Source organism: Erpetoichthys calabaricus, chromosome 12 (genome assembly GCF_900747795.2).
Source record: "Erpetoichthys calabaricus chromosome 12, fErpCal1.3, whole genome shotgun sequence".
Lineage (NCBI taxonomy): Eukaryota > Metazoa > Chordata > Cladistia > Polypteriformes > Polypteridae > Erpetoichthys > Erpetoichthys calabaricus.
In genome coordinates this window covers 82,397,421-82,409,245 of record NC_041405.2, presented here as the reverse complement: position 1 = coordinate 82,409,245, position 11,825 = coordinate 82,397,421, and the positions used below count along the sequence as shown (strand labels likewise).

Sequence of the window (11,825 nt, the reverse complement as noted above, 5' to 3'; positions counted from 1 at the left end):
GGCAGACTTTGAGAATTGTGCTCTACCTGCTCTTTTGCAAGTTTTGTCTAGCTTCAGGTTTTTAGCCACAGGAGCTTTTCAGCGTGAACTGGCTGACCGATCGAGTATTTCTCAGTCATCACTGAGTCATGCCATGCTAGCTGTATAAGATGGTATTATCCTCTTGTCATCCAGATATATAAGATTTCTTTACACTGTGGTTGAACGGGCAAACATCAAAACGCAATTAGCAGACATGTCTGGTTATCCAAATGTGATTGGTGTGGTCGACTACACGCACATTGCTTATAAAGGCGCCTTCAGTGAATAGATTTGCTTATGTAAATAGAAAGAATTTCCATTTTATATGCACTCATGTGCAAATTATCTGTGATGCAAAAAAGCGTCTCATTAATGTGGCAAAATGGCCTGGTTCATCTCATGATTCATTCATTCTAAGAAATAGTAATGTTTTGAACAAACACGAAAATGGTGTTGTACAGTTTTATGGACAGCTTCTCAGTAAGATAAGACATTTAATATTATCCCTTGGGTCAAAATTGTAAGATACCTGTATGATGTAACCATATAACATGATTACTTAGGTGACAGCGGGTACTCGCTGAAGATGTGGCTTCTCACCTCACTTGCCAACCCACTGACTGAACAAGAGTGCCGTTATAATGATTATAGTAGAATGTACTATAGGGCAGCTTAAGGGCCGTTGGCACTGCCTGGTGGAGTGCTGCTCTATAGTCCATAGAAAGTGTGTCGCATTGTGTAAGCATGTAGCATGCTGTATAATGTGGCACACAATCATGGCTTGCCTGTACCCAAAGAGATGTGCTATGATAAACCTAACCCTGAACCACTAAATGATCAGTCAAATCGGACAGTGTTACAACTTCATCTACTCTCTATATATAAAATCCTAAGCCTAAAAGTGCAACGATTTTGTGCAACAATTTTATGTGACTTTTTTGTCACGCTTTACATCGGGCTTATTTTAAAACCTACATATATATGTTTGGTATCATTCTTTTCAGAATTTATTGAACGTTAATGTGATGTTGTTAGATTTTCAGATTCTTATTCTGTTTTTAAATTATAAACTAAAAAATATTAACAACTCACATCCTGTGAGATAAAACTTAACCAAGTGTGCCAAGAGAATTAACCACGCCTGGGGCCCGAAGTAAACGACAGAGAGTAGGACAGCTGCTGTATAGGCTTTTAAATGTTCAAATTGCCGCATGAGATGCAGATCATGCGGCATGGCAGCAGCAGCAAACCAGCAGCTGATCGAGCAAAGAGGAGGTGAAAAAAACCTATTTTTATTTCCCATTGTTTCACCATTTCAGAGGGGATTTCGGAGGAGTGACCGCATCTCCTTGGGGTGTGTTCAGCCCCACTCTTCACAACGCGAGTGGCAGGCTGGCTGCAACTGGGGGTTGGGCACTGAAGGCGCCATGGGGGCTTGACCCCCTAGTCTGAATATAATTAGCAGAATGTAAAAACAGGTAATCAGGTGCAGCATTTATTTTTTAACCAAATCATTTAATTTGTGGTCAATATCATAGTACAGCATTCATATTCCTTAGTTCATTGGCCACATCTCTTATAGCATCCACTATTTTATTTTATGACTCCAGAACAGTGTCTGTCAGCACACAGCCAGATGGCAGGGGTGATAGATAGATAGATAGATAGATAGATAGATAGATAGATAGATAGATAGATAGATAGATAGATAGATAGATAGATAGATAGATAGATAGATAGATAGATAGATAGATAGATAGATAGATAGAAATTCACAAAAAGAAGGTCACCAGTCAGGGTGTGTGCTCCTATGTCACCACTGTCATGTAACTGGCATGGTAATCGTAAGCAACTGGATGCAGAGCCATCTGTATAATATTGCTGACCATCCAAACAGAATACATAATGGCATTGACAGAGTAGCAAATTTTATAAGCAAACTGAAAAATGCTTAAAAAAATTAAAATGCATTGTACTAAATCTAACAATGTAAAAAGTGATTCACCAGAGTTAGCAGAAATAGACAAGACGTCTCTTTTAAACCAATGTCACAGTACATGACTTCTAGTTCTAGTGTAAATCAGATTTGCCCACCGCAATTGCTGATTTCATGGTAGTACAATGTCAATTTAAAACAACTGAAATCGCCAGCTATGTGACATTAGCGTGCAGACCATCCCTTTTTGTGACAGCCAATAGTACACTGCCTGACAGAGCTGGCATTGTATGAAAGGTTAACAGCTATGGCAAGTTCTGCAGCTATCTCGACCTTTTATCTCTTTTTTTCCATTTTGTCATGGCATATAAAACATCAGACAAATGAGCTTCTCTTCTGTTAGTGAGGTCCAAAACACTGACATTCCTTATTCCTCGTCACTGCATTCTATGCATCGTACTTCCGGATGATCATTCCTTGGATATCAACTCATATGCACACAGAGCCCACCTCTTCATCCAAACCTGTTTGATTTTGTCAGGGTGAATTGTGGACAAGTTGGAGTGAGTTGCTGGATATGTCACATTAGGCAAGTATTAAAATTTAGGCTACAACTGAAAATCGCTGCCAAAGTTGTCTAAGACGTGTGATGCCCTGTGACAGCACCCCTTGGCATTATCCCTTGTTGGGTCACCTGTAGTCATGGCCAATGATGGACGGTCCCAAGATTTCTTCCATTTTTTTCCCTACAAGGTTTTTTTTTGGGGGGGGGGGGGGGGGGGGTTGAGTTGTTTTCATGTCTTCTTAGGGAGTCAAGGATGTTGGGCTGTCAAAAAATGGAGTCTGTTAAAGCCCATTGAGGCATTCCTTGTGTGGTTCTGGGACCAATAAATCCTGTCCATTGTAAAAAATCGGGGTGTTTATTGTGGAAAAGTGCATTAAATGCATGAATAAATATTCTCATTAAGGAAATCACACTGTTGCATATATAAATGAATAAATGGTTAAAAACAATAGATCGAGGCCCATTAGTCAAGGAAAAACACTCTCTATTTTGGACTCATTGTCAAAGCTGACATAAAAAAACTTGAGAGAACCTAATGGCCGACAATCAATCACTCTTTTCCAGTAAATCACTGGTGAAGGGCATCGATAAGAGAGAGAGAACCAAGAACTTTATGTTCACTCTGGCTGAGCCACAGAAAACCTGTGTGGGGATTGAAGAACCTACACTGCAACACTCCACCAATCTGGGCTTTATGAGAAGTTGTCAGACAGAAGTCTTTCTTCAGTGAAAGACACGCAGTTTGCAAAAAGATATCTAAAAGAACTCTTAGACAGTGAGAAACAAGACTCTCTGGACTGATGAAACCAAGTTTAGCATCATACCTGGAGGAGGTTAACCAGGCACCGCTCATCACCTGAATACCACACTGACGCTGAAGCATGGCGGTGTCAGCATCAAGCTGTGGGGCTGTTTTACATGAACAGCAGGCTCGAAAGGGCTGAGGGAAAGCAAGCTAACTAGAGCAAAGTGCATCCTTAGTGAAAACCTGCTCTAGAGGGCTCTGAACCTCAGACTGGACAATAGCCCAGGAGTGGCTTAGGAACAACTTTAGGAATATCTTAAAGTTGCCAAGACACAGCATGGATTTCAATCCGATCAAACATCTCTGGAGCCAACAGGCTGACAACCTGCAAGAAAATCTGCAAAGGAGAACGGCAGAAAATCGCCAAATCCAAGTGTGCAAAGTTTATCACATTATACCCAAAAAAGACTCTAATTACTGCCAAAGGGACTTCAACTAAGCACTGAGTAAAGGGTCCGAGTACTTGTGTCAATGGCATAATTCACTTCTTTTCATTTTTAATACATTTTCAAAAATTTTTTAAATCCTGTGTTTACTTTGTCATTCGGGGGTATTGAAGGTTGCTTAGTGTGGTCAGAAATGAATTTAAATAGTTTTAGCAAAAAGCTGCAACATAGAAAATGTGATAAAAGTGAAGGGGTCTGAATAGTTTCTGAATCCACTGCATGTCTGGGAGAAGCACGGGCAGTGACGGCCTCTGCTTTAGATAGATGTTCTGTGGTATAACGAATAAAAATGAATTTTAAACTAGATTTTAGTTTATTCTGATGTTGTCTTATAGCATGTTTAATGGCTTTCCTTACAACATAGTCTCTTTTTTTTTTACTTACAGCTCCATATTGATAGATTTTAAAAATCTGGCTTGGTTTCTCAGAATGGAAAAGGCCTTACAGTTCCTACAGGGAAGGGAAAATTATTCTCATAAGTGCACAGACATCGCTTTTTTTTCTCAGTAAAGCTTTTGATGAGTACTGTGTGCTCTTTCATCCATCACAGTGAATTTTACTTGATGATTAAAGTGCTAAGAGAAGCTTTGGCAAAATTAAACCAGTGATTAACTTCAGCACATCCACTCCTGAACTTCTGGACCAAGGGAGGGTGGAATATATCCTGACAGTAGAGGTTGCAATTTGGGAACTAACCCTGTATGGGGTGCCAGTCCATCATATGGCACTCTCAAACCCACACAGGTCAGTTTAGAGTGTCTTTGGAATGTGGGAGGAAAACTTACATATCAATCCTAACCCTAACCCTAATCAATCAATAAACCCGCTGAGCCACTCTTATAACTCGTAGGTATTTAAATGGATTATTCATTGACTGTACAACATTGTTCAGAAGAAGCCATGTCGTTGCATTTCATGCCAGTACTGTGTGTTTACCTTCCATTAAAAGAGGACTCCTGTTTGTTATATCCATATAATAACACAAGATTAGAGAAGCAGGTGGCATGTGGGTCAATCTCAATTGCCTTACTGAAGATAAAGTGTGCTTTATGGTTATCGTTTCTAACTTGTGGTTTCACTTTGACAAGAAAACCAACCAATAGGGCGGAAGATCTCAAGATCAGGAACTGCTACTGATGCGGGGGTATAATAGTGAAGACACCAACCTTCCAGAAGGCAGATTCGTGTGCTCCGTGCTGATAAAGATATTGATTCAACAGTGTAAACTGGGATGGCACTGGGAGTAATACTGGTCATTGTGGCAGAATTTTTACAAGTGGTACATACGGAAGGCCTTGCTAAACCCAGTAAGTATTTCTCTTTATCAGGAAATTATTTTCACCTGCACAATAAATTTTCAAGGCTGACTTCAGGAAGCATCTGAGCCTTTGGCCGTAAGTCACTTGCTGTGGTTTGCCGAGGGGTCTGAGTGACAAGCCGGGGAGGATGTGTCTGACTGATAGGGTATGGTGCCTTTAGAGTGTATTCTGGTCTGAAGTTGTGTGAACACGCTTGCTGTGCAAGGAGCTCTTTGAAATGAAAAGCCATTTGAGGGTTGATTCAAGAATTAGACAGAATTAGCAGGTTACTCCAGACCAGAGAACTGTCAAATTTCTGTTCACAATTTATTAAAAAGCTGAGCACAGTTGGGTTTTTTTGATAGTATAATTCAGTACATTTCTTTAAAATTGTACAATAGTCCAAGGTGAGTTATACATATGTTTAATTGTCACTCTTTATCACAGTTGTACAAGTGTATTGTTAGCTCTAGTTACTGTTTACATTGACATGGTTCAGCTTTATTCTTCAGAAAGTCCGGTTTCTTAAAAGAAGAAAAAATTATCATCACAGCCGTCACCAACTGATAAGAGTGCGTCATGGAATGGCGGCAGACACGTTTACCTTCTGCTACATCAGCCAAATTTTGAGATACCGGATGTAAGAGAGCAGAGAACAGAGAGCCTCATACCAAGGCCACCCCGCTACTCTTGTGTTCTCCAAGGTGCTTGGCGACAGCTGGAGTTACTTCCGGACATTAGACTGTTTGCAGTCTACGTCTGTGAAAATAATAATAATAAGCCAGGGGAGCATTCACTGTATGGCATAATAGATTTATTTATTAATTTATAGTACAATCTGCAGACACTTTAAACTGCAGACAGCTTTGTGGTTTGAAGATCTCTGACTGCAAAGTGCCAATGGTGGCACAGCGGTCAAGGCCACAGTCTCCTAGGTCTGGAGTTAGACCCTGTCTGTGTGGAGTGTGCGTTTTCTCCCCATGTCTTTCTCCGTGTCGTGTACTCTTTTATTTTTTTTCACATATTACAAACAAATGCAGAGTAGTTTGATCGGCAAATCTAAATTGTCCACATGTGAGTGGGCTTGTTCTCTGTAATGGACTGCAGGATTAGCTCTTGTCTTCACCCAAATGATGCTGGGTTAGGCTCCAGCTTTCTGAACTGAATAAATTGATATACAGTAGCCTGCTTCCACATAGGTAAACAAATACCAAACGAGAGGAAGCTCACATAACTGAACGATTCATCCTAATACAGACGTTGCATATTGCGCTTCCTATAAATGAGTGAACCCAAAGTGAATTTACTTTTCCTACCCCACATGCCGCAGTCCGGAGGTCACTGCTACTTCCTACAAGCTGCAGCAGACAGGGTCAAGTCACTATCTATGCGCTTTCGCTCTGGGTCTGGGTGTTTGTCTCACAACACTCTGAATGCCCTCTTAAATCCCTAAGTGCTCCAAGTGGTCTAAAGGAACGTCAATTATAAATACAAGATGGGAGACACTGTCCTACAGGAAGCCATTATTTAAAAAGGATTTAGGGGTTTATCTTATATTTTCTTAATCTAAGCTATGTGCAGATGTGACTGAAAAGGCAAAAAAAAAAATGTTAAGACTATATTGTAAAAAATGTTAATATAATTAAAGAGACTTTATGCTCAGACCATATAATGCACTATTAAGACCACAGCTGGGGTACTGTATGCAGTTCTGGTCACCACGTTACAAGAAAGACACAGCAACACTTAAAGCTGTGCAGAGGGAAGCAACCAAGTGCTTCATGGAATTTAAGGACATGTCGTACTCTGGCAGACTCAGAGAACTAAATTTGTTTAGGCTCAAGCAGAGGAACTGCGTGGGAACGTAATCCACGTCAACAAAATCCTCAAAGGCACCAGCAAAGTAGATCCATCAGAATTCTTTCAACTAAATGGTGAATCACGTACTCGGGGACATCAGTGGAAATTAAGGGGAAGGATATTTAGGATTTAAGATAAGAAGCACTTCTACTTTCAAATAATTGTAGTTCTTTGGAATAAACTGCCAGGTCATGGAGTTGAAGCAGAAACCTTGACAACCTTTAGGTAGGATCTGGATGAGCTGTTATGACATCTTTGCCTTTAACTAAACGAACGAGCAGAATGGTTTCCTCTCATTTGTCATATAAAATAAAATAAGCAGTCATGGGACGGGATGTGCAAAATTTAATGGCCGGGTCTAGATCTGTGTGGCACTGAGCCACTCATTAGAACTTGTGTAATTTTAAATGAATTATTCATCGAATGCATAGCTTTATTCAGAAGAATCTTTGTCTTACAAGCTTCTCACTGCAGATTGAGGACTGTCCAATTTCTTAGGTTAGGTTAGTTTGCAATTCTAAATTAGGCCTGTATGTCAGGGAGTGTTGGCGTGACCTGCAATGACATCTAGGGTTGGTTCCTGAATGTGCCCAGTGCTGTCAGAATAGGCTCAGGCCCCCTGAAATTAACAAAGGCCACGGAGAGTAAACTATGAGATATGATTGAAAAAGATGAACCTTTTCAGTTTTAGCAAATAGAAAATAAGAGATGACACAACTGAAGTGTTTAAGGTTTTGAACAGTATTAGCACAGTAGCTCTCAAATGTTATTTTAAAATGAGTTCTTCAACAGGAACACAGGTAGAACAACAGGACACAGATAGAAACTTATTAACAGTAAAGACTAGGACTTTAGGGACCTTCTTCTCCCATTCGCAGAATCTGATCGCGTGTAGCCATCTTTTGCTAAACAATTCACTTCCTCCGCTATGAAACTGTTAGGTACGCAGCATTGACCAAACACTGCCACCTGCTGACCTGGCGACTATCGACATGCTGATTGAACGGGCCGCCACAAGTATAAATGTCTTTTGGTCACTGACACTGCACATGCTGTGCGACGTGGTCCAGGTGCAAGTATGAATAGGACATTGCTGTCCACGGCAGAGAGTGACCACTCCATTTAGGCTTTCCTTCTCCTTCGTGATTTGTTCAAACTGAACAGCTTGAAAGGTGAAGGGAGTTGAAATTAGGACACAAACATTCTATGGAGAACTGCTGTATTGCTTGGGAAACACATTTTGATAATGGATGGATGTGGAGTTTCTAATTTTGTGTTGCTGTCCATCCATTTACTTTAAGTGAGACCTTTTCATGGTAAAGTTCAAATGTGGATGGGACGCCATTCCATCAAGGAGCCCACTCATACGCATACCCATCCTGGTTCAGTTTAGAGTCAACTGTTAACTTTAATGTCCCTTTTTGCCTGTGGGAGGAAATTCAAACAGATATTGATAATTAACAGAATAAAATGATATATAGTTTGTCAATGTATACTGGTGGTGGAGAGAGGTGACATGTCATCAAGTAAGTATTTCACTTTGTTCAGTACATGTGACAATATTGACTCCTTTATAAATTGGACGAGCACAAAAACTCCACACAGATGGTGACCAGGCCTGGACTTGAAGTCCTGTCCCTGTGCCACCCAGGGTCACAGTCCAAGTTTAACTAATCAGCTCATTAACTCGTGCCTTTAGACTGGAAACAAAGACTTCTTTTGAAGAAAATCATCTCCGGTCTTTATATCTTCTCATGGGTCTTGCAAAATACTAGACATTTTTATTTTAAGATTAATGTGCTTTCCACGAGTTTTGTCTTTCTGCTAATTTTTTGCCAGATTCAGAGTTTTTTCTAATTTTAAGGTTTGACTCATTTAGTTCCAAGTTATCGTAAAATGTCATGAGCTGGCATTCCTGTCTGTTCTTTCAACAAAGGGCAGCTCAGAATCACTCAGCCTTTCTCAGAATTCATTTAAATGGAATCCAACCCACAGTCACTTTGCAAACTGCTGATTGACTGTGGAAGATAGCAAAAAAAAGCCAGGGAGGACTAACATTCAAGCAGCTGCTAGAGTGAGGACCACTGGTACAAGCAAATAGTAGCAGAAGTCCGGCAATGGTCAACCACCCCCAAGAGTTCTCTTGCCTTTGTTTAAGACAACACCATGTAGGCCCCTTCCTGCTGAGTTATTTTCAGCTGAATTTCATGACATTTTCACTGGTTGTTACCAGAGTGTAGCTCACCACTTTCAGAATCTCACGGGTAATTTCCTCTGTGCATAATGAAAAAATCCCCAAGATAAATTGCTTCTGCAGAGAGGCGGAAGTTTCTGAAGTGATAGAAAGGCAAAGAGTCGCCAGAAATCTTTTATTTTATAGCACTGTTCACAGCGTGTCCCATCACAGGATACTTAGAAGGGGCAATAATAGGGCAATACAATATCAAACAAAAGTCAAAATGAAAAGGAGCAAATATAAATGGACGACAGCATGAAGAGGTGGGCAGGGGAGTGCAATTTGTTTTCTGTTCTGAGCTTTATCAGACATGAGGTTTTCCTAATCTACCAGTCTGAGTCACCTTTCTGTTTTATTTTGGTGAGATATTTTTGTGTACAGCGCAGTGTAGTTAATAAATGGAAGTGTGCTAAATATAAGAATACATTGAACAGAAATAAATTGAAACCAGACACTTGAAAATAAAGGCACATGTGACACATCATACCATAGCCTTTTCTAAGCTCCTTGATCCTGAGCTGGTTCAGAAGGGGTGCTGGAGCCTATCCCAGCAAGCATAGGGCATAAAGCAGGATCAGTCCTTGGACAGGGCATCAGTCCATCACACACACACACACACACATTTGGGCCAATTTAGCAATGCCAGTCCATATACCCTGCACGTCTTATGATATATTAGACACAGTTAGCGACTCCTCTACCAGACACAGTATTAGAATTAATAGCATTATGTATTTACAAGAAGCCTTTATCCAAGGCAACTTGCAACAGCAACAATTTTCCATACAGTATTGTGAAAAAGTAAGTACACCTCATGAAATGTTTTTATCTTTTTAATCATATGTGAACTATTAATTATAAATAGAAGATGGGAGATACTGTCATACAGGAATCAACCCCTGAAAAGGATTTAGGGGTGGATGTTGACTCTATATTTTCATTGACTAAGCAATGTACAGAAGCAATTAAAAAGACAAATAAAATGTTAGGTTATTTAAAAAAAACGTTGAATATAACTCAAAGGACATTACGCTCAAATTCTATAATGCAATAGTAAAGCTGCATCTGGAGTATTGTGTGCAGTTCTGCTCACCACAGTTCAAGAAAGACATAGCAGCACTAGAAGCTGTGCAGAGAGGAGCATCCAAGTGCATCCCACAAGTTAAGGACATGTCCTACACTGACAGACTCAGAGAACTAAACCTGTTTTGTCTTGAGCAGAGAAGACTGCGTGAGGACCTCAGCCAGGTATTTAAAATCCTCAAAGGCATTGATAAAATAGAACCAGCAACATTCTATCAGCTTAAGGGTGAATCACATACTCGGGGACATCAGTGGAAATTAAGGGGGAGCGCATTTAACTCTGAAGCCATGAAGTAATTCTTTATTCAAAGAGCTGTGGAACTCTGGAACAAACTACCAAAGACATGTAGTCAAAGCAGAAACCTTGACAACCTTTAAGAAAAATCTGGATGAGATATTGAGGCAGCTTAACTGTTAGTTAAAGAAATGGGCATAATGGACTGAATGGCCTCCTCTCGTTTGTCAAATTTCTTATGTTCTATGTTTTTATATTCAACACTATCTTTAGATACAGGTGATGTAATTGAAGAAAAAACAATAAATATTTGACTTTGCAATCATTTTTTCAATAAAATGTAACAGATGTCATTTCTGTCTCTGGAAAAAATAAATCCACCCTTGGCTCTGACAGCTGGTATTGCCCCCTCAAGTAGGTCTTTCCTGGATAATGTTTAGTAGTCTCTGACATCGGCTGGGAGAAAGTTTTTCCCACTACAGAATTCTTTCAGTTCTGTGATGTTTGAGGGGTGTCTTGTGTGTACAGCTCGTTACAAAGTCTCCCACATTATCTTGATGGGATTCAGATCCGGGTTTTGACTTAGCAATTCCAGAATCCTCAGTTCTTTCTTTTCTGCAATTCCTTGGTAGATTTAACTCTTTGGGGGCTGAATATGTTTTCCAAAAAAAAAACAGTTTCTGAAAAGCAATGGCTTCACACAGAAATCAACATAAAACGTCTGTTGCTGCATGCTGTGGCTGCCAGTTTCCCAAGAATATGCGGCAGGCTTGCGGCCAGGCTGTCTTTGCATGGCCGGGACATGATCACAGTGCACTGCAATCTGGTTTGTACCTCTTATCATTGTTAAGTGGCAGTCCTCCCTGGTGAACATTGTCAGTAAAATGATTAGCTGGGGACCAATCAGCTGAAGCTGGAACCTCACATTCGTTTTCAATCACGTGTATCAAAATCTGAGTCTGACAAGTCATAGTCCAGTTCAGAGATAATAGGCAAAACTTCGTCCAGGGAGTATTTTGGTTGACGCATTCGCTTTGATCTCTCGCCAGATGTCAGTGCCAATTTTGCCATTGTTTGTGCTTTGCTACTCATGCGAGCGCAGGAAATCTCGGTCAAATCAATGAATCTAACTCACCTTCTAGCAATGAGAGTCCAACTAAAACATAACCGTTGGTTTTGTCACAGTTTACAGTCAATTACCATCGTCAACTCCTCCTTTTGACAAAAGTCGACATCCGCCCTGAAAGAGTTAATGACATGTTTAGAGTCATTGTCATGTTTCCAGGTCAACTTTCAGTTGAGCTACAATCGTCTGACGGGTGGTCTCAAATTATCCCCAA

At 40.3% G+C, this 11,825-nt stretch overlaps 1 protein-coding gene across 2 annotated transcripts in view; it reads left to right on the top strand.

The window, feature by feature from the left end:
* Nucleotides 1–4,913: 4,913 nt before the first annotated feature.
* The window catches only part of il2rgb (interleukin 2 receptor, gamma b), a 44,539-nt gene continuing 37,627 nt past the window's right edge, over nucleotides 4,914–11,825 (top strand). For both annotated transcript variants that reach the window (XM_028815749.2, XM_051935116.1), the window contains exon 1: nucleotides 4,914–5,080. In XM_028815749.2, the coding sequence (XP_028671582.1) occupies nucleotides 5,005–5,080 (76 nt within the window). In that variant the 5' untranslated portion in view covers nucleotides 4,914–5,004. The remainder of the gene's footprint in view (nucleotides 5,081–11,825) is intronic.